The sequence below is a fragment of the Apostichopus japonicus genome, chromosome 3 (genome assembly GCF_037975245.1).
Source record: "Apostichopus japonicus isolate 1M-3 chromosome 3, ASM3797524v1, whole genome shotgun sequence".
Lineage (NCBI taxonomy): Eukaryota > Metazoa > Echinodermata > Holothuroidea > Aspidochirotida > Stichopodidae > Apostichopus > Apostichopus japonicus.
In genome coordinates, this window is record NC_092563.1 from 21,408,609 (window position 1) to 21,432,925 (window position 24,317).

General features: G+C 36.1%; 2 protein-coding genes across 2 annotated transcripts in view; both read left to right on the forward strand.

Annotated features, from left to right (window-relative positions):
* The window catches only part of LOC139965439 (uncharacterized), a gene marked incomplete in the record, with an annotated part of 200,375 nt that overhangs the window by 134,334 nt on the left and 41,724 nt on the right, over window positions 1-24,317 (forward strand).
* On the forward strand, window positions 141-22,907 carry LOC139964400 (hyalin-like; the record flags this gene model as incomplete). Its single annotated transcript, XM_071965975.1, has 20 exons — window positions 141-453; window positions 1,240-1,488; window positions 1,680-1,928; window positions 2,312-2,563; window positions 3,833-4,081; window positions 5,045-5,293; window positions 5,481-5,729; window positions 7,403-7,654; window positions 9,542-9,790; window positions 10,752-11,000; window positions 11,188-11,436; window positions 11,825-12,076; window positions 12,574-12,819; window positions 14,107-14,355; window positions 14,584-14,835; window positions 15,356-15,604; window positions 19,195-19,413; window positions 20,249-20,509; window positions 22,360-22,608; window positions 22,843-22,907. Coding segments are annotated over 20 exons (4,851 nt in total), but the record flags the coding sequence as incomplete, so codon positions are not given.

Genomic DNA, 24,317 nt, shown 5'->3' on the forward strand with positions numbered 1-24,317 from the left:
TCTACGTTGTCCAGTAAAGGAGATAAGATGAAACCTTATTATGTCTCATGCAGGGTTATTTGAAACAGCTGTTAGCCACTGTTGTCTCTTTCTATGATAATTACTCTACTGTATAGAATTACCATTACCCCTGCTAGTAATTATTGTTTCAAAAAAGAACAAGTGATCTCAATATTGGACTTTATAATGTTTCTTTTTCCTCAGTGGACAATATACCACCTGTGGTCAGCTGCATCAGTGATATTACGCGAGAGATACCGCTAAATAGCTTTGGTGTTGTGGTAGACTTTACAGAGCCAACAGCTACAGACAATTCAGGAACAGCATCAGTTCTGTCAGCTACACGAAGACCTGGACAGTTCTTTCAGACAGGAACAACAACAGTGACTTACATCTTTGCAGATCCAAGTGGGAACACAGCTGATTGTGTTTTTGATATCATAGTAGTGGAGGGTAAGTTAACCTGTGCTTGTTTGTCAATATTAATATTACATAGTGTAAAAGATGTATATTCATTCCATTTTGTGATTAGGACAAGTTTTGATGACTTATAGCATGACTTTGATGGAGTAAAGACAGGACATAGAAGTGTTAATGAAGGAAGTGTATGATGTTCCTGTTTATTTGTTCTTAGAACCAGTTAAAGTATTCATACCAAGTACTCATGTAGTTTGCTTAAGAAACGGTTTAGTAATCTTGACAGAGCTATTTTCATAGATAGATATAAGTCATGACAGTAAAAAATGTGCTTATCAGTTAGCAACTGAAAATATCACTTGATTCTATGCATAGCTTAAAGTTGTGAAAATGGATATTTAGTAAGCTGATACATCTTACATTTAATAACCTTTTAGTTATTTTGAAGCAGTTAATAATCACATTGATATTTCTATATAGTTTCACCAGATCAGTTATAATTCTGAGCATTTGGGGTGATCAAAGCCCTTCTTTCTATCAGAATTCATTGGGATACACCTAGGAAATATTGGTGTTTAGCATTGGTATGCTATGAAACCTAGTTTTGCTATGAAAACAGATAACTACTGAGAATCATCATTTCAGCACTTTGACATGAGTTTGTTCAATATCTCAGAATACTGTCACAATTTGTGACTTTTTTACTTCAGGCCCTGGCATTAGCCACTTCAAGAAAATTCATTAATTTTGAAAGTTTGAAATGATTTTTAATAGTTCAAGCAAGTTCCTTTAGCTTTTAGACTCTTCCTTTGATCTTTTCAGTTGATGATACACCACCTGATGTTACATGCATACAAGACATCACAAGAATAGTGACAATTGACAGCACTGGTACCACTGTGCCTTGGACTGAGCCAACAGCTACTGATAACTCAGGAGTTGTTTCTCTTCAGTCTAGAAGTCATGCACCTGGAGACTTTTTCAGCCCAGGAACAACACAAGTGACATACATCTTTGTTGACCCAAGTGGACAAACAGCCAATTGCATTTTTACTGTCACAGTTACTCCAGGTATGTGTACAATCCTATAATAGCTTAAGATTTAAAGCTGTTGGCAGAGAAAAACACCTTTATCGGTAACGTTGTGCTAATAAATGACAAGATCACTGTGATGTGAGACACCTTACACTGATAACTCTACTTGAAATCAAAGCTAGACATCTGCAGTCTCCAAAACAGAATTTTGTCTTTCCATTTTTTAGAGGACAATGTCCCTCCAGTTGTAAGCTGTATTCCAGATGTGACTGAAACAACACCATTAGGAACAGGCGGAAGAACTGTCTTATTTACAGAGCCAACAGCAACCAATGACTCTGGAGCTGTTTCTCTTCAGCAAAGAACCCATGGTCCAGGAACCTTCTTTAGTTCAGGAGTAACACAAGTAACTTATATCTTTGTTGATCCCGCTGGAAACACTGCTGAATGTACATTCAGGGTCATTGTCACTGAAAGTAAGTCTTTTTAAATACAAATTATTAAAATATGAGCCTTATTGCTCCACAATACAAATCACCCTCAATGACTGTGTTGCTGATATAGTAGATGGAAATGATTTTGAAGAAAGCATCATCAGTTTGTCTGAAGTACTTTAACAGCTTTTAAACTTTTTAATTTCTATATCAGCCAAATCTAAGTTGATTTATTTATACTATATGCTTAGTTTAAAATGAAATTAAACTGACAATTTCCTTGCTCTTTCAAAGTCAATTTGAAGCAAATTCTTGATGTTATATTACAACTGGCACTCTGTGTAAAATATATGCTCTTAGCAAAAATACTTAATTCAAAGTTGAGTTGCCAATTTGATTAAAAATTTCAACTTTTAAATCTTCAGTTGACGGAGTACCACCAGTGATAGCTTGTGTAGGACTAGATGTAACAGAGACCATACCTCTGAATGGATTTGGCACTACCGTCCAATTCCGTGAACCTACTGCTACTGATAACTCTGGGACTGCAAATTTCCAATCAAGAACACACACCCCTGGTCAATTCTTCCAGAGTGGAACCACAGAAGTAACATATGTGTTTATAGATCCATCAGGAAATACAGCCCAGTGTTCATTTAACATCATCATTACTGAAGGTATGTCATAGCTTTGTTGTCCTTTCTCTATGTAATGAATACAACTGTCACCTTTATCAGTTTTTCCTACTAGCTTTGAACTAGATCTATGCTATAGTCTGAAGCAAGAATTGATATGTGACATTTAACAACCTGGCTACTGAGGTCAGCTTTCAAGGAGATTTGATAAAAATAGCTAATTGCTCAAAATTGCCAAAGATAAAGATTTATGCGTTAAGTTATATAAATACAGATGCACTATCATTGATTGGTGTCTCAGAAAAAGTACAGTAAGCAGCATCTAAAGGGTTAACTTTGTCTGCCAATGACTATTTGTCTGGAAATGAAGTAAATTGAACTTGACGACAGTTTCAAATGTATCAAGTGAAGTCTTTGCTTAGCTAAAAGGGGAGCATGTGAAGGTTATCTGAGATCAGATGGAGACAAACATTTACTCAATATTTACAAGTGAGTGTTGTTGGAGAATGAAAGTCAAAAGTGGACATGTTATCAAAACTTTATTCAAATGGTCGTATGAATAGGAACAAAAGACATGTAAACCTCACATTAGGTCAGCAGAGGAAGGAACACTTCTCTTTGATTCTAATGTTTTTATTGAAGTTGGTTCAGACAGTGCATGTACTGAGCTCATGCTGGTACTTATATTATATAGGTAGTAATTTTTTCCTTCATTTTAGGGGGGTTAGTCATTGGATAAAATATTTATATGAGTGATCTTTTTCTGATGTGTAGCATTAGATACAGTTGCACACACCTGATGGTTACACAGAAATAACCAATGTTGCATGTAGGCTAAATAAGAGGTTTAACCTGTATCGTAACTGTTTAAGAGATTGTGCTATCAATGGGTCTGTCCTTTAACATGACCTCTTTTCATATTATTTTGATATTAAAGCCTGTACAGGAATGAGTAAGCTTTGAAATAGATGAACCTTTCACAGTTTGCTACATCGGCTTAGTAGCTGAGCTACTGATCATTAAAAGTCTTAGGTTTTTGGGTAGAACTGAGTTATCACATTCGGTTACCAGAAAAGGAGATAAGAAAACACTTTTGTGCATTATTACTCTACGTTGTCCAGTAAAGGAGATAAGATGAAACCTTATTATGTCTCATGCAGGGTTATTTGAAACAGCTGTTAGCCACTGTTGTCTCTTTCTATGATAATTACTCTACTGTATAGAATTACCATTACCCCTGCTAGTAATTATTGTTTCAAAAAAGAACAAGTGATCTCAGTATTGGACTTTATAATGTTTCTTTTTCCTCAGTGGACAATATACCACCTGTGGTCAGCTGCATCAGTGATATTACGCGAGAGATACCGCTAAATAGCTTTGGTGTTGTGGTAGACTTTACAGAGCCAACAGCTACAGACAATTCAGGAACAGCATCAGTTTTGTCAGCTACACGAAGACCCGGACAGTTCTTTCAGACAGGAACAACAACAGTGACTTACATCTTTGCAGATCCAAGTGGGAACACAGCTGATTGTGTTTTTGATATAAGTGTAGTGGAGGGTAAGTTAACCTATGCTTGTTTGTCAATATTAATATTACATAGTGTAAAAGATGTATATTCATTCCAGTTTGTGGTTAGGACATGTTTTGATGACTTATGGCATGACTTTGATGAAGTAAAGACAGGACATAGAAGTGTTTAATGAAGGAAGTGTAAGCTGTTTTTGTTTTATTTGTTCTTAGAACCAGTTAAAGTATTCATACCAAGTACTCATGTAGTGTGCTTAAGAAACGGTTTAGTTATCTTGACAGATGCCAGCTTTGATGATGCAGCTGAAGATATTAAATGGTTCTCTTACTATATATGATTCTGTTAAATTGGTACATCACAGGTATCAGAAAGGTCAAAGTTATCATTTGTAATTATAACAGACAGAAAAGTGTTGATTACATACAGCTATTTGATCAACATATCTGAAGTAGTGTGAGAACTGTTTTCATAGATAGTTGACTATAAGTTATGGCGGTACAAATTATGCATATCAGTTAGCAACTGCAAATATCGCTTGATTCTATGCATAGCTTAAAGTTGTGACAATGGATATAAGTAAGCTGATATATCTTATATTTAAATAACCTTGTGGTTATTTTGAAGCAGTAAATAATCACATTTACATTTCTATCAGATCAAATTATAATTCTGAGCATTTGGGGTGATTAAAGCCGTTCTTTCTATCAGAATTCATTGGGATACACCTAGGAAATATTGGTGTTTAGCATTGGTATGCTATGAAACCTAGTTTTGCTATCAAAACAGATAATTGCTGAGAATCATCATTTCAGAACTTTGACATGAGTTTGTTAAATATATATCAGAATACTGTCACAATTTGTGACTGTTTTAACGTCGGACCCTGGCATTAGCCACTTAAAGAAAATTCAATCATTTTTAAAGTTTGAAATGAATTTTAATAGTTCAAGCAAGTTCCATTAGCTTTCAGACTCTTCATTTGATCTTTTCAGTTGATGATACACCACCTGATGTTACCTGCATCCAAGACATCACAAGAACAGTGACAATTGACAGCACTGGTACCACTGTGTTTTGGACAGAGCCAACAGCTACTGATAACTCAGGAGTTGTTTCTCTTCAATCTAGAAGTCATGCACCTGGAGACTTTTTCAGCCCAGGAACAACACAAGTGACATACATCTTTGTTGACCCAAGTGGACAAACAGCATTTTGTACTTTTACTGTCACAGTTACTCCAGGTATGTGTACTATCATGTAATAGCTTAAGATTTAAAGCTGTTGACAGAGAAACACACCTATATGGGTAACATTGTGCTAATAAATGACAAGATCACTGTGGTGTAACATTACACTGATAACTCTACTTGAAATCAAAGCTAGACATCTGCAGTCTGCAAAACAACATTTTGTCTTTCCATATTTTAGAGGATAATGTCCTACCGGTTGTGAGCTGTATTCCAGATGTGACTGAAACAACACCATTAGGAACAGGAGGAAGACTCGTCTTCTATACTGAGCCAACAGCAACCGATGACTCTGGAGTTGTTTCACTTCAGCAAAGAACCCACGGTCCAGGAACCTTCTTTAGTTCAGGAGTAACACAAGTAACTTATATCTTTGTTGATCCCGCTGGAAACACTGCTGAATGTACATTCAGGGTCATTGTCACTGAAAGTAAGTCTTTTTAAATACAAATAATTAAAAGCTAAGCCTTATTGCTCCATAATACAAATCACACTCAATGATTGTTTTGCTGATATAGTAGATGGAAATGATTTTGAACAATGCATCATCAGTTTGTCTGAAGTAGTTTAACAGCTTGCAAACTTTGTAATTTGGAAAGCAGCCAAATCACTTTTGTTCAGGTATGTCGTTTCAGAGTAGAAACCATCCCCCCCTGCACCACCACCCCTCTACATATCTGTGCAGATGCTCATGGTTCATATATTACACTAAGGTTACAGGGATATTAAGCTGCTAGTATGTTCAAAAGTTATAAACATCTAAACAAAGTTATGTAGCTATGCTACAAGTATACGTGCTACTTTATAGGCTGCTGTTGTGTCTTGCATTTGCATGATACAAGTTTATCTAAATTTCTTTCTGTTACCAGCAAGGGCATATGATTATCCTCTATATGCACTCGACAAGAAATTCCCACAAGTTACAAACTGAATAATATTTATTCTGTCATCTCTTTCAAAATATATCTCTTTTTCTACTACAACTTTCATGATCACAACATGTTTAGAGCCTTAGGGTGCTTTTACACTAGATCATGATCTGATCCTGACATCAAGATCACGGCTGGAGTGTAAACAGAGTTCAGATCCGGATCTGATCCTCCTATATTGATGCTGGCAGAGACCAGGATCTGATACAGATGTCAAGATCAATTGTGTAATGTAAACACTCCCGCATCAACAGTGACCCGAGATCTCTGGTGACCTCATTATGTTACATGCATTCTGGCGTGAATTTCTAGTCCTTCACAGTCACATATTTCTCATTGCATTTCCTACGCAGCTATATCTCTGCGTAGTCACTTTTAGAGTTTAGTTCCCGTTTTGATTGCTGGATCTATCCCTATTGTAGGTGTGACTTTTCCTAAATATTTGTAGAAGCTATTATGTAAGTTTGAAATTCGTCATTCACCGTTTAAATGCTGAAGCATGTGATCCCAGTTTGCATCTGTGCTTGGTTCCATCCACCTTGCCCTCTGTAAATGGTGTTGTTCTTCCATCATGACTTCGGCAAGTAATATCTGCAGCACTTGTGTAAAGTACGTCTTCAAACAAACATGTGTGAAGTACGTCTTCTTGCCTCGGGGAAGAACAGGGCAAGTCTTCTCCTTTGATTTTCATTGTCAAAAGCCTGCATCCTGATCATCCTTACATATGGTACAATAAGAATCAGCAGTTAGCCTTTGAATCTCCATCTTGCTAGTTTAGCTTGTGTTTCTGCCTGTATCATGCATGGGCTAATTTCTACATAGATTGAGTGCATGTAGGCCGTGAATACGTAGTATTGCCACCCAAAGGCTATGCTGGCATGGCAATGAAATTTTTGGAGTATACGTACTACGCGATCTGTGGCTGCGTATGACACATTTCCAATCTAATATTTTTACCAACATCCAGTCATAGCTATGGAGGATCAGAGTACGACTCAACTGTAAATGCATCCGGATCAATGCATAAGTTTACCCCATGGAGAGATGATCGTCTGATTATGTCAGGGAATCTGATCCGGATCTAGTGTAAGAGCACCCTAAAGCTGCACAGTGTGATAGTTAATCTTTTGACAGCAACACTGTACTTTGATAAATGTGTTTATCTTCACCTCAGTTGATACCATACCACCAGTTGTAGCCTGTGTAGGACTAGATGTTACAGAGACCATACCTCTGAATGGATTTGGCACCACGGTTCAATTCCGTGAACCTACTGCTACTGATAACTCTGGGACTGTAAATCTTCAATCAAGAACTAATAATCCTGGACAATTCTTCCAGAGTGGAAGTACAACAGTGACCTATATTTTTGAAGATCCCTCTGGTAACACAGCTACTTGCACCTTCTGTGTTGATGTTGTGGAAGGTGAGTGTCATGTTTATGTGAAAGGTTAGTCATAGTCTTTGTCCCAAACCATATTGTATTGTTTCCATCCAGTAAGGTTGAAAGATAGTTACATGTATGGGCCTTTATGGGTGTGTATAAATTTGGCTCATGTGCTGCATATCTTCTAAGTTGGATGTCGTGGGAAATAAACCAAAACTCTTGAGAAAAATAGCCACCAGAATTTATACGAAGAAACACTTTCACCTTTGTTATCTTTTTCGTTTTTTGTTTCTCAAAGAGGGTGATGTTCTATAATCAGAGTTAATTATAATGCCATATCAATATATGGTAGGGGTCTGCACTGGAAACTTAAATTAAACCAAAATTGTTAAACCAGGACATACCTCTTTATTTTGTTTATGTGCTTGTGTAGTGTGTAGCAAAGTTGGTGATGAACAAATTCAGTTTGTTTAATAAAATCCTGTCATTGTTATCTGAGTTCAATACAGGGAACCGTTGTCACATTTTGTAAAACGCTTTTCAAGTGTCCAAATGCTGTTTAACTTAATGGTGAACGAATATTATACTTAGGGATCTCGTCATAAGTGAAATGAATGGTATCTCAGAAAAAGTACAGTAAGCAGCATCTGAAGGGTTAACTTTGTCTGCCAATGACTATTTGTCTGGAAATGAAGTAAATTGAACTTGACGACAGTTTCAAATGTATCAAATGAAGTCTTTGCCTAGCTAAAAGGGGAGCATGTGAGGGTTATCTGAGATCAGATGGAGACAAACAAGTACTCAATATTTACAAGTGAGTGTTGTTGGAGAATGAAAGTCAAAAGTGGAAATGTTATCAAAACTTTATTCAAATGTATGAATAGCAACAAAAGACATGGAAACCTCACATAAGGTCAGCAGAAGAGGGAACACTTCCCTTTGATACTAATGTTTCTATTGAAGTTGGTTCAGACAGTTCATGTACTGAGTTCATGCTGGTACTTATTTTATGTAAGTAGTCATTTTTCTTCATTTTAGCCTTTGGATAAAGTATTTTCAAGTGATCATTTTCTGATGTGTAGCATTAGATACAGTTGCATGCACCTGATGGTTGCACAGAAATAACCAATGTTGTATGTAGGCTAAATAAGAGGTTTAACCTGTATTGTAATTGTTTAAGAGATTGTGCTATCGATGGGTCTGTCCTTTAACAAAAAAAACTCATCTCTTTACTCAGTATTTCATTGTCTATGTACATATTGTGAGACAATTTTTTTTGGACACTTTTTTTCTTGTATATACATGTTAGTGTTTTTTTATCCATGGTTATTGCCTTTTGTGTGCTCTTTTACTATTTATCATTCGGTCATTGGCTTCTTTTGCTGTGTGTTTGACTTGTATTCTTTATGTATTTTTTTTTACTTTTTTATTTGTAAAGCGCCCTGAGACTTCTGTTACGGGCGCTTAATAAGAACTGTTTATTATTATTATTATTATTATTATTATTATTATTAACAAGACCTCATTTCATATTATTTTGATATTAAAGCCTGTACAGGAATGAGTAAGTTTTGAAATAGATAAACCTTTCACAGTTTGGTACATCGGCTTTAGTAGCTGATCTATGACTTATCATTAACAGTCTAAGGTTTTGGGGAAGAACTGAGTTATCACATTCTGTTATCAGAAAAGGAGATGAAAAAACACTTTTTTTGCATTATAACTCTCCGTTGGGTAAAGGAGATAAGATGACACCTTATTATGTCTTACGCGGGATTTTTTGAAACAGCTGTTAGCCACTGTTGTCTCTTTTCTATGATAATTACCCTTCTGTATAAAGTTACCATTACCCCTGCAAGTAATTATTGTATCAAATAAGAACCGGTGACCTTAATATTTGACTTTATAATGTTTCTTTTTCCTCAGTGGACAATATACCACCTGTGGTCAGCTGCATCAGTGATATTACACGAGAGATACCGCTAAATAGCTTCGGTGTTGTTGTACAGTTTACAGAGCCAACAGCTACAGACAATTCAGGAACAGCAACAGTTCTGTCAGCTACACAAAGACCCGGACAGTTCTTTCAGACAGGAACAACAACAGTGACTTACATCTTTGCAGATCCAAGTGGGAACACAGCTGATTGTGTTTTTGATATCAGTGTAGTGGAGGGTAAGTTAACCTGTGCTTGTTCGTCAATATTAATATGACATAGTGTAACAGATGTTTATTCATTCCAATTTGTGGTTAGGAAAAGTTTTGAAGTCTTATGGCATGACTTTGATGGAGTAAAGACAGGACATAGAAGTGTTTAATGAAGGAAGTGTAACATTTTCTTGTTTATTTGTTTTTAGAACTATTTTAAGTATTTATACCAAGCATTCCTGTAGTTAAATTTGCTTAAGAAACATTTTTAATCTTGACAGTTGTCAGCTTTAATGATGCAGCTAAAGATAATAAATGGTTCTCTTACTATACATGATTCCGTTAACTTAGTACATCATTGGTTTCAGAAAGGTCAAAATTATCATTTGTAATTATAACAGACAGAAAAGTGTTGATTACATTCAACTATTTGATCAACATATCTGAATGTAAGAACTGTTTTTATAGATAGTTGACTATAAGTTATGGCGGTAAACACTGTGCATATCAGTTAGCAACTGCAAATATCACTTGATTCTATGCATAGCTTAAGTTGTGACAACTTGTAAGCTGGTACCTCTTACTTTAAAATACCCTCGTGGTTTATTTTGAAGCAGGTAATAATCACATTGACATTTCTATATAGTTTCACCAGATCAATTATAATTCTGAGCATTTGGGGTAATAACAGCCCTTTTTTCTGTCAGAACTCATTGGGATACACCTAGGAAATAGTGGTGTTTAGCATTGGTATGCTATGAAACCTAGTTTTGCTATCAAAACGGATAATTGCTGAGAATCATCATTTCAAAACTTTGATATGAGTTTGTTCAAAATATTAGAATACTGTCACAATTTGTGACTGTTCCTTACTAGGCCCTGGCATTAGCCACTTAAAGAAAAATCATTAATTCTGAAAGTTTGAAATGACTTTTAATAGTTCAAGCCAGTTCCATTAGCTTTCAGACTCTTCCTTTGATCTTTTCAGTTGATGATACACCACCTGATGTTACCTGCATCCAAGACATCACAAGAACAGTGACAATTGACAGCACTGGTACCACTGTGTTTTGGACAGAGCCAACAGCTACTGATAACTCAGGAGTTGTTTCTCTTCAGTCTAGAAGTCATGCACCTGGAGACTTTTTCAGCCCAGGAACAACACAAGTGACATACATCTTTGTTGACCCAAGTGGACAAACAGCATTTTGTACTTTTACTGTCACAGTTACTCCAGGTATGTGTACTATCATGTAATAGCTTAAGATTTAAAGCTGTTGACAGAGAAACACACCTATATGGGTAACATTGTGCTAATAAATGACAAGATCACTGTGATGTAACATTACACTGATAACTCTACTTGAAATCAAAGCTAGACATCTGCAGTCTGCAAAACAACATTTTGTCTTTCCATATTTTAGAGGATAATGTCCTACCGGTTGTGAGCTGTATTCCAGATGTGACTGAAACAACACCATTAGGAACAGGAGGAAGACTCGTCTTCTATACTGAGCCAACAGCAACCGATGACTCTGGAGTTGTTTCACTTCAGCAAAGAACCCACGGTCCAGGAACCTTCTTTAGTTCAGGAGTAACACAAGTAACTTATATCTTTGTTGATCCCGCTGGAAACACTGCTGAATGTACATTCAGGGTCATTGTCACTGAAAGTAAGTCTTTTTAAATACAAATAATTAAAAGCTAAGCCTTATTGCTCCATAATACAAATCACCCTCAATGATTGTGTTGCTGATATAGTAGATGGAAATGATTTTGAACAATGCATCATCAGTTTGTCTGAAGTAGTTTAACAGCTTGCAAACTTTGTTAGTTTTTGTATCAGCCAAATCTAAGTTGATTTCATCATTTATTTATGCTGTTTGTTCAGTTTAAACTGTTTTTGAATTGACAATTTCCTTCCTCTTTCAAAGTCAACTCGAAGCAAATTCTTGATGAAATATTACAATTGGCGCTCTTTGTAAATATATGCTCTTAGCAAAAATAGTTTCAAAGTTTAGCTGGCAATTTGATTAAAAATTTCAACTTTGAAATCTTCAGTCGACCAAGTACCACCAGTGATAGCTTGTGTAGGACTAGATGTAACAGAGACCATACCTCTGAATGGATTTGGCACCACGGTCCAATTCAGTGAGCCTACTGCTACTGATAACTCTGGGACTGCAAATGTCCAATCAAGAACACATACTCCTGGACAATTCTTCCAGAGTGGAACCACACAAGTAACATATGTGTTTATAGATCCATCAGGAAATACAGCCGAATGTTCATTTAATATCATCATTACTGAAGGTATGTCATAGCTTTGTTGTCTTTTCTCTATGTAATGAATACAACTGTCACCCTTATAGAGTGTGTACTAGTAGCTTTGAACTATAGAGCTATGCTATGGTTGCAAGCAAGTACAGGCTTGTGAAATTGTTCAATTGTGCATGGAAGATGTAGTTTATCTTTCTTTCTTGTAATTATTTGTTGTAACAATTTAACAGAGTAATAATAGTCTACTTTGTGGCATGTTTATGATTTTTAAATTCAGTTCATAAATGTGGGTAATTTTCAGCCTTCTGGGTCTTCTATGTATATGTTTTCAAGCAATAAATAAAATGTTCTTATCCATTTTTGGCTTTTGGTCTATCCATTGAATTTTTCAAGCTCAATTCAGAAAGAGAAGCTATTTTATATTAAAAAATGCCACCTTTATTTATATCTCACTGTATTACAAATTTAGTAATAAAGTACTATTTGCATACACACAAAAAGCCTTCATTTTACTCTTTTCTCATCCTCAGTGGACAATATACCACCTGTAGTCAGTTGCATCAATGATATTACACGAGAGATACCGCTGAATAGCTTCGGTGTTGTAGAATTTACAGAGCCAACAGCTACAGACAATTCGGGAACAGCATCAGTTCTGTCAGCTACACCAAGACCCGGACAGTTCTTTCAGACAGGAACAACAACAGTGACTTACATCTTTGCAGATCCAAGTGGGAACACAGCTGATTGTGTTTTTGATATCATAGTAGTGGAGAGTAAGTTAACCTGTGCTTGTTCGTCAATATTGATATTACATAGTGTAACAGATGTATATTCATTCCAAGTTGTGGTTAGGAAAGTTTGTTGACTTATGGCATGGCTTTGGTGGAGTAAAGACAGGACATGGAAGTGTTTAACGAAGGAAGTGTGTGATCTTCCTGTTTGTTTGATCTAAGAACCAGTTAAAGTATTTATACCAAGCAGTCATGTAATTTGCTTAAGAAACAGTTTAGTAATCTTGACAGATGCCAGCTTTGATGATGCAGCTAAAGATATTAAATGGTTCTCTAACTATACATGATTCTGTAAAAGTACGTTGGCCTGACGTTTCGATCCTAGCAGGATCTTCTTCAGAGGCTGAATGACAAGTAACAGTAACAGAAGCGACAAAAACACCCACAGAATACAAACAGGTTAGTGAGCATAGTGAACACAAAGAGATAGATGTTAGGGGATTAGTAGACAAGGGATGGAGAGAAGGAAGAAGGAAACCAGCAGGGGAAGAGGAGAGGTAGAAGATAAACAGTAGAGGGACAAAGAGAAGATTAAGGGAAGGAGGTAGGGAATAAACTAGAGAAGGACAAAGACAGAATGGTGAGGAGAAAACAAAATTCTGTTCATGATTCTGTTAACTTAGTACATCATTGGAATCAGAAAGGTCAAAGTTATCATTTGTAATTATAACAGACAGAAAAGTGTTGATTACATTCAACTATCTGATCAACATTTCTGAAGTAGTATGAGAACTGTTTTCATAGATAGTTGACTATAAGTTATGGCGGTAAAACTGTGCATATCAGTTAGCAACTGCAAATATCACTTGATTCTATGCACAGCTTAAAGTTGTGACAATGGATATAAGTAAGCTGATACATCTTACTTTGAAATAACCTTGCGGTTATTTTGAAGCAGTAAATAATCACATTGACATTTCTATATAGTTTCACCAGATCAATTATAATTCTGAGCATTTGGGATAATCACATCCTTTTTTTCTGTCAGAACTCATTGGGATACACCTATGAAATATTGGTGTTTAGCATTGGTATGCTGTGAAACCTAGTTTTGCTATCAAAACAGATAATTGCTGAGAATCATCATTTCAAAACTTTGATATGAGTTTGTTCAAAATATTAGAATACTGTCACAATTTGTGACTGTTCCTTACTAGGCCCTGGCATTAGCCACTTAAAGAAAAATCATTAATTCTGAAAGTTTGAAATGACTTTTATTAGTTCAAGCCAGTTCCATTAGCTTTTAGACTCTTCCTTTGATCTTTTCAGTTGATGATACACCACCTGATGTTACCTGCATACAAGACATCACGAGAATAGTGACAATTGACAGCACTGGTACCACTGTGTCTTGGACAGAGCCAACAGCTACTGATAACTCAGGAGTTGTTTCTCTTCAGTCTAGAAGTCATGCACCTGGAGACTTTTTCAGCCCAGGAACAACACAAGTGACATACATCTTTGTTGACCCAAGTGGACAAACAGCATTTTGTACTTTTACTGTCACAGTTACTCCAGGTATGTGTATCAGCCAAATCTAAGTTGATTTCATCATTTATTTATGCTGTATGTTCAGTTTAAACTGTTTTTGAATTGACAATTTCCTTCCTCTTTCAAAGTCAACTCGAAGCAAATTCTTGATGAAATATTACAATTGTCGCTCTTTCTAAATATATGCTCTTAGCAAAAATAGTTTCAAAGTTTAGCTGGCAATTTGATTAAAAATTTCAACTTTGAAATCTTCAGTCGACCAAGTACCACCAGTGATAGCTTGTGTAGGACTAGATGTAACAGAGACCATACCTCTGAATGGATTTGGCACCACAGTCCAATTCAGTGAACCTACTGCTACTGATAACTCTGGGACTGCAAATGTTCAATCAAGAACACATACTCCTGGACAATTCTTCCAGAGTGGAACCACACAAGTAACATATGTGTTTGCAGATCTATCAGGAAATACAGCGGAATGTTCATTTAACATCATCATTACTGAAGGTATGTCATAGCTTTGTTGTCTTTTCTCTATGTTATGAATACAACTGTCACCCTTATCCAGTTTGTACTACTAGCTTTGAACTATAGAGCTATGCTATGGTTGCAAGCAAGTACAGGCTTGTGAAATTGTTCAAATTGTGCATTGAAGATGTAGTAAAACTTTTATTCTTGTAATTAATTGTTGTAACAATTTAACAGAGTAATAATAGTCTACTTTGTGGCATGTTTATGATTTTTAAATTCAGTTAATAAATGTGGGTAGTTTTCAGCCTTCTGGGTCTTCTATGTATATGTTTTCAAGCAATAATTAAAATGTTCATTCCATTTTTGGCTTTTGGTCTCTATCCATTGAATTTTTCAAGCTCAATTCAGAAAGAGTAGCTTTTATATTTAAAAAAAAATGCCACTTTAATTTATATCTCACTGTATTACAAATTTAGTAATTTACTAAATTTTAGTAATAAAGTACTATTTGCACACAGACAAAAAAGCCTTCATTTTTCTCTTTTCTCACCCTCAGTGGACAATATACCACCTGTGGTCAGCTGCATCAATGATATTACACAAGAGATACCGCTAAATAGTTTTGGTGTTGTTGTAGAATTTACAGAGCCAACAGCTACAGACAATTCAGGAACAGCATCAGTTCTGTCAGCTACACGAAGACCTGGACAGTTCTTTCAGACAGGAACAACAACAGTGACTTACATCTTTGCAGATCCAAGTGGGAACACAGCTGATTGTGTTTTTGATATCACAGTAGTGGAGGGTAAGTAAAACTATGCTACCTCAATGTAAAAATCACAAAGTGTGAAGTCTGTGTTTTCATTCAGATATGTTGTTAGGAACAGTTTGATGACATTGGTTGAGTATGGGCAGTGAATAGAAATATGTAATGAAGGAAGTGTAAGATTCTGCTGTTTGCTAGACCTAAAAGCCTGTTAACTACTATTGACACGGAGATGGAATAAATACACTTGAGACATGAAATGCAGATTGAAATTGACACAAATTTGTTCTTTCTTTCCATCACTTATGTATACTATTAAAATGTTGCCATACATGTGTTTAGAAAGATTGTATTCATGTATCCAACTTTTGAAAGGCTGACCGGACTCAGTGCACTACTTTAGCCAAAGAACAGTTTATCGTAATTTTTTACAGACGTTTTTATGGGCTGTAGATTGTCTCAATGAGAACCAGGATTATTTGGAGATTGCATGACTGGAGGTTTGCAATTAGTTGTGAAAAGTCTTTTACCTGTAGTGTGTTGTATGATTGCTTTGGTCTCTACAAAATTTCTCTTTCTAAATTCTAAAATCAGTTAATAAACAGTTACAGTATTTATTCAGCCTAGTGGGTCTTATATTGTCAAGCATAAATTAAAGTGATATCAAAAGAAGAATTTGTACAAGATGACAATTTTGATTCCTTTGCTGAATGCAGAAGGAATATATATACAAGGTGATCACATGTTTTGGCTGCATGTCGTGCATCTGTTTACATGTAATACACTTGGCCTGTAAATATGATGACTCATTGGGCATACTTGCATGAACTTCACATTTGTTATATATAGCCGCTTATGTTGAGTTCTCAGCTGAGATATTGGGAGAGGTCATGTTGAGGTCACCAGTTGCCAAAACAATGAGTACATTTCAAACATACTCAACAGCTACATCGTTGGTGAATCTTACAGTTATGTGAAGATTAATGAGCTAGAACAGACCCTCAAGTATCTGTTTATAGTGTAGGTCAAAGGTTATAGTTTGAGGTCAATAATACAACCCTTATACACAATCTACTTTTCAGAATGTCTTTCTGCGCCAATTGCTGTGGTGTAAAAGTCAACTCTCTAATTTAGTTGGAACATATTGTCAAAATTCATCAAGAGGTGTTTTAAAAATTCCTAAAAGGTTTTTTCTATACTATTTCCATCTATATTTTTGTTGGCAATGCAGGGGAGCATCCATGTATTGTTTTAACTGTGAATCATGCTTTAGTTATGGGCTGTAAACTATACATGTATGTGTAATGTTATTGAAAATGCATACGATACATGAGTGCAAACAATGCACTACATTGTAGCATCTGCACCTGTTTGTTATTGAGCTGTGCATTTGCATATTGGTATATAAGTTAAAGCATGCCGTCTGCTCGTCCTTGTTCACCCTGTCAACACGTAATCTGTCAACACGTAATCTTGCACATGTCGTCCAATATCTGTCCGTAACACATAGGCGTAGGAGGCGGGGCCTGCAGCCCCCCAACCAAAAAATTTTGGGAAAATTAGGGCTATATGCTGAGAATTTTGGGGCACCTACTGAAAGAAGAATAATTTGCAATGTGTTTTTCCCAAAAAAAAATTTGTGAAAATTTTGCAACATGCTGAAATTTTTTCGGGCACCTGCTGAAAGAATAATAATTTGCAATGTGTTTTTAAATTTTTGGTGAAAATTCGGGCAATATGCTGAGAATTTTTCGGGCACCTACTGTAAGAAGGATAATTTGCAGTGTGTTTATCAATTTTTTGGTGCAAAATTGAGCAATATGCTGAGAATTTTTCGGGCATCTACTGAAAGAAGAATAATTTGCAATGTGTTTTTCAATGGTAAAATTATATTATTATTATCAATATTGTTGTAACAACTTCCACAATAATTATAACCAATATGGAAGGGTAATAACACAGAAAATGATTGTATGTTACTGGCATGTGATGTAATAACCGATGATTGCCTACATGATATGCACATATTAACATGTCGATCGCGTGCGGAACGTGCAAAAAATGTTGGTTATATTTTTCGGGCAAGTCTTTACAGCCCCCCCCCCCAAATCAAATTAGGCTTCTATGCCTGTACAGCATGACTATGTTACACAATAAAGGATAACATGTTAATACTCAACGTTCGACAGTGTTCTACTTGATTGCTTAAAGAAACAAACAAAGAAACATGATAGTATGCTCTTGTTTGATGCATCCTATGTGAATATGCTACTAAGCTACATGGATGGTTGATATGGCTGAGATTAATCCCAGTTCGTTTCTCAAACTCTACAAGGTAATAACTCAATCACTAACTAATAACTTATCGCCATAAAGCAAGCTGTCACTCATGATTATTATCATAATGTCTGTACATCTCTTGTGTATGAGTGTAAGTACATGTATTAATATATGTGATCCACATCGAAATGGGTTCACTGTGTTTCCATTTAGCCTATTTCCTACAAGATTTCTAACCGCAGGCGCATAGCCAAGGGGGACGAAGGGGCTACCACCCCAACCCCCTTGAGCATATTTTTTGTATTTTTATGATATCGCTAGTAATTTCAAAAGAGAAAATGCTTAGATGCAACTAACAAGGCCTGGGAAGTGCCATTTCCAGCGATCTGGGAGGCATTTTCGGACAAACTTTTCTTTTACGCTTCGCGCCAACACTTGGTAACAACAGTTTGCACACATAACTTAAGGGAATGCTTCATCATTACATACTTGGAGTCTTTCCTCTTACTCAAATCAATGAGCAGCAGCAAGGAACCATGATATGTTGCACTCTGGTGTTATTATCATCTAGATTAAGGTTAATAAAACTAAATTTATTCTCCACCCTGATTGATGAGTTTTAACTCCCCTAGTTAGTTACTATCAGTCATTTAGTCATTTATATTTATATGGAGCATGGGCAAGGTGCGGCAAAAATCTGCCTAATTTCTGCGGCCTGTCAGAAGGTTTATGCAAACCCTTTTAACGTGGCCTACACACCTTTAATATATTGTATAGTATATAGGGCCCTTTGGTGATAGGATTTGTCAGCAAAGCAGATGGACAATGCACAGGTGGAATGTATCTTCCATATAATGAAATATTTTCAAGATTTGTCACGGAAATATAGATACATCTTCAATTTCCGGCCAACTCTAGTTTCTTTTAATTATTAATTTATTATGTATGTTGATATATGAAGTTGATCCTGTAAAGAAGAGGGGAGGGTCAATCTGCAGCACAGACTGCTGTGTTAATATCAAAAATGACATCGATACAATTCAAAGCAAGCACTTTACCTGCTTTAAATGTCGTCGTCGTAACAGACATGTAAAACCTTGTAGAAGTTGGCCTATTTTCCGAACGTTTAATGTAGACCTGCATTTTTTTATAGCACGCGCATCTGTCGAGCATGTTATATGCAAGTAAACGGCATAGTTCTTAACTATAAATTCTAATCAAGTGATACATTAACTTTAAATATAGACTAAATTACCAGAAATACCCTTGGTTTCTGATCAGAATTTAAGTAACTTAAAAACTTAGATTGTGTGATGTTTCAGACAGCTTAATACCTTGCATCTTTTCAGTTCCGGCCACACCATGTCCAGCTGACATTAGCGAAACGACTAATCTGGCATCAACCCCCATCACATGGATGGAAACCACTGGCGGATTGTTTGTCGTCACTCAAAGAAGCAGTGATAGTGGTGATTCGTTTCCAATAGGGCAAACAACAGTGACAGTTACATACTTTGACTTCGAGCTCATCCAAATCCTGGAATGCACATTTACCATTAATTTGATTGGTGAGTTAAACAGCTTCATTTTATTTCGTCCCTGTTTGATGAATTTTAGCTCCCCCAGTTAGTTACCATTAATCCGATTGGTAAGTTTAAGAATCCTAGTTATTAACCGTTGACCTATCTATCTGTCTGTCTGTCTGTCTGCCTGCCTGCCTGTCTGTCTGCCTGTCTGCCTGTCTGTCTGTCTGCCTGCCTAACTGCCGAACTACCTAACTACCTATCTACCTATATCTATATATATATATATATATATATATATATATATATATATATATATATATATATATATATATATATATATATATATATACCTATCTATCTAACATGATTATGTTGGTAGATAGTGGGTACATGGTGATAAATGTTCTAGTGGTTTGGTCTACAGAATTTAAGAAACATATCATAGACCAGCTCTTAATTTGGAAAGCCCGTTATTGGCATTTTTCATAAAATTAAATTGTTGGTTCCGCAGAAAGTCTGAAAGTCATTGTATTACAGTTATCCCTATTATTATAATATCCTTTGGTGCAATACTCATTTATACACCTGAACTGATCGTTTCTTTGAAACCTGAAGAATTACACCCCACCAGAACAAAGAATGGTGGGGTATAAATACTTCCCAGTAAAACAAAGAGTGGGTGAGTGAATGTACATGCTGTCGTTCTTGCTCTATAAACCCGCATTTAATAACTTCCCACCATATAACAGGTAATGACTGAAGTTTGCTGTCGGAAATAGGCTCAACACTATTGATCCCTGTTTATTTATTTTTGAGCCTAATGATCCGTTTTTGATATGTTCCTCTTTGTAAAAATTCTTTTGGTCCTTTGTCACAGCTGTGAATAGTCCTCCATCTCCACCTATTTGTCCCAACATTCAACCTGTCACCAGCCTTCAGGGAGACTTTGGTCAGTTTGTAACATGGGAGGATATAGATAGCTGTTTAGATAGTGAAGATGGCTCTATAACTCCAGACTGTAATGAACAGAGTGGAGATCTTTTTCCCGTTGGCCAGACAAACGTTCGTTGTACCTGCACAGACTCGGCCGGAGCCTTATCGGAATGCGATTTTAGCTTTACTGTCCAAGTATTCGGTGGTAAATGTTGATTAAAAATTACTACATTTTTTTAATTTTCAAGGTCATTTGCAGTCAAAATAAGTCAGAGTATGAGAACCTTTTAAAACACAATAACTCAAAAGCACATCTTTTGTATCGTCATACTTTTATGTAGCTCTAGCTTGGTGAATGTAAGAAACCAATTGAAGTTGGTAGAGTAAGTTGGCCTGACATTTCGATCCTAGAATGATCTTCAAAGGCTTAATGACAAGTAACAGTAACAGTGGGGACAAAAACACGCACAGAATACAGACAGGTCAATGAGCATGGTGAACACAAAGAGATAGATGTAAGGAGATTGGTAGACAAGGGGTGGAGAGAAGAAAGAAAGCAACAAACAGGGAAAGAGGAGAGGTAGGAGATAAAGAGTGGAGGAACAAAGAGAGGATTAGGTAGGGAATAAACTGGAGAAGGACAAAGGCAGAAAGGTATGGAAAAAAGGGTGGAAGAGAGCTATGAGAAGAGGATTGATTGGGGGACCAAGGGGAGAAGGAGGGGGTGGAACAGAAGAAAAGTAAATCAAGTCCTTCCTGAATGTTGAGCCCATGAGGTTGAATGGTGCGAAGGCGTTGCTTCCAAAGCCTTTCTATGCTGATTCGTACTAGGTCAGGTTGGCTACCTAAGGATTCAATCCCCTATAGGGACATGTCATTAATGGTATCGTTGGGAAGGTTAAAGTATTCTCCAGCTGGGGTCTCAGTCTTCATGGTGTTGACTGTGGATCTGTGACCATAGAATCGCTTCTTGCGGGAGGTTTTGGTTTCGCCAACATACTGGATGCCCTACCATATTTAAATGTCTGTTAAGTCTTGTAGAGTTTAAACTCTTCAAGACTTGACTAACATTTCAAGATGGTAGGGGGCCCCCACTGCAAAATGAAATTTAACCAAACGGTTAAGCCAGGAAATACCTCTTTATTTGTTTATGTGCTTTTGTAGTGTGTAGCAAAGTTGATGATAAACAATTTCAGTTTGTTTAAAAAAATCCTGTCATTGTTATGTGACAAACAATTACTCAATATTTACAAGTGAGTTTTTGTTGGAAAATGAAAGTCAAAAGTGGACATGATATCAAACCTTTATTCAAGTGTATGGATGCTGACCTCACAGTAGGTCAGCAGAGGAGGGAACACATCTCTTTAATACTATTGTTTTTATTTGAAGTTGGTTTAGTACGTGTACTGAGTTCATGTTGGAACTTATGTTATATAGGTAGTAATATTTTTGCTTTATCTTTAGGGGGTAAGACTTTGGATAAAATATTTTCAAGCAATCATTTTCTAATGTGTAGCATTAGATACAGCTGCAACCACCTGATGGTTGCACAGAAGTAACTAATGTTGTACTTTAATAAGAGGGTTAACCTGTATTGTAATTGTTTAAGAGATGGTGCTATCAATGGGTCTGTCCTTTAACATGACCTCTTTTCATATTAGTTTGATATTAAAGTCTGCACAAGAATGATTAAGCTTTGAAATAGATAGACTTTCACAGTGTGTTCATCAAGTTTAGTAGCTGAACTATGACTAACTTTATCATTAACAGTCTAAGATTTTTGGAGAAAAACTGAGTTATCACATTCTGTTACCAGAAAATGAGGTAGGAGAACACTTTTGTGCATTATTATTCCCCGTTGTCCAGTAAAGGAAATAAGATGACACCTTATTATGTCTCATGCGGGATTATTGAAAACACCGGTTGGACACTGTTGTTTATTTCTATGATAATTACCCTACTGTATAGAAAACCATTATACCTGCTAGTAATTATTGTTTCAAAGAAGAATCAGTGACCTAAGTATTTGACTTTGTAATGTTTCTTTTTCCTCAGTGGACAATATACCACCTGTGGTCAGCTGCATCAATGATATTACACGAGAGATACCGCTAAATAGCTTTGGTGTTGTTGTACAGTTTACAGAGCCAACAGCTACAGACAATTCAGGAACAGCATCAGTTCTGTCAGCTACACAAAGACCCGGACAGTTCTTTCAGACAGGAACAACAACAGTGACTTACATCTTTGCAGATGCAAGTGGGAACACAGCTGATTGTGTTTTTGGTGTCATAGTAGTGGAGGGTAAGTTGACCTGTGCTTAGCCGATGCTAATATTACAAAGTATAACATCATATTCATTTCAGTCTGTGGTTACGACAAGTTTTATAGCTGATGGCATGACTTTGGTGGAGTAAAGACAGGACATAGAAGTGTTTAATGAATGAAGTGTAAGATTTCCTTTTTTGTTTGTTCTTACAACCAGTTAATTTATACCAAGAATTCCTGCAGTTAAATTTACAGTTTTAATCTTGACAGATGCCAGCTTTGATGATGCAGCTAAAGATATTAAATGGTTCTCTAGTTATACATGCTTCTGTTAACTTAGAACATAATTGATATCAGACAGGTCAAAGTTATCATTTGTAATTACAACAGGCAGAAAAGTGTTGATTACATACAACTATGTAAGCAACATATCTGAAGTAGTATGAGGACTGTTTTCATAGATAGTTGACTATAAGTCATGGTGCTACAAACTGTGCATATCAGTGAGCAACTGCAAAGATCAGTTGATTCTATGCATAGCTTAAAGTTGTGACAATGGATATGAGTAAGCTGATACATCTTACTTTTAAGTACACTTGTGGTATATTTTGAAGCAGTTAATAATCACATTGACATTTCTATATAGTATCACCAGATAAATTATAATTCTGAGTATTTGGGGTAATCGAAGCCCTTCTTTCTGTCAGAACTCATTAGGATACACCTAGGAAAAATTGGTGTTTAGCATATGTATTCTATGAAACCTAGTATTGCTATGAAACCAGGTAATTGCTGAGAATCATCATTTCAGCACTTTGACATGAGTTTGCTCAATATCTCAGAAATACTGTCACAATTTGTGACTGTGTCTTACTTCAAGCCCTGACATTAGCCACTCAAAGAAATAGTATTAATTTTGACAGTTTTAAGTTTTAATATTTCAGCAATTTCCATTAGCTTTTATACTCCTCATTTCATTTGTTTAAGTTGATGATACACCATCTGATGTTACCTGCATACAAGACATCACAAGAACAGTGACAATTGAGAGCACTGGTATCACTGTGTTTTGGACAGAGCCAACAGCTACTGATAATTATAATTATAAATTATCGTTGCAATGGAGACGTCATATTTGTGCTTCGAGGTCTTTACTTAGTTGTATAACTCAGAAACTTTATGACCTTATCTTGATCATATTCATTTTCTAAGAATATTTGGTGTTCTTTTAAGTGTATCAGTTTATGAAATTATGGAGTGATGTAAAGGGATTTGTATTTGCTTGCTTTGGTATTATTGATGCCTTTCTCGGCGGAATAGTACAGTAATTATAAATTATCGTTGAAATGGTGGCGTCATATTTTTGCTTGTGAGGTCTTTGCTTCGCATAAGTTGTATAACTCAGAAACTTTATGGAGTGTGAACTATGTACTTGGTGTGTAGATACACCATTATATTGAGTACATAACCTAAATGTTTTCTGCAGATGTGGAAGGTCATTTGAAGTCAGTCTGATAACTTCATTAATATGATAACTCCAAAAGTAAAAGCCTGGATCAACTACATAAGTAATTTGTGTGTTAACCACATTGATTACAAGATCCCTGATGTTTTCTGCGGAGGTCAAAGGTCTTTCCTGGTCAACAGACGTTAAAGTCTGAAAATCCTGGAAACATGATAACTCCAAGAAAAGTATGGATTGGATGAACTAACACTTGGTAAAACTCTTTATATGTGGTACATTT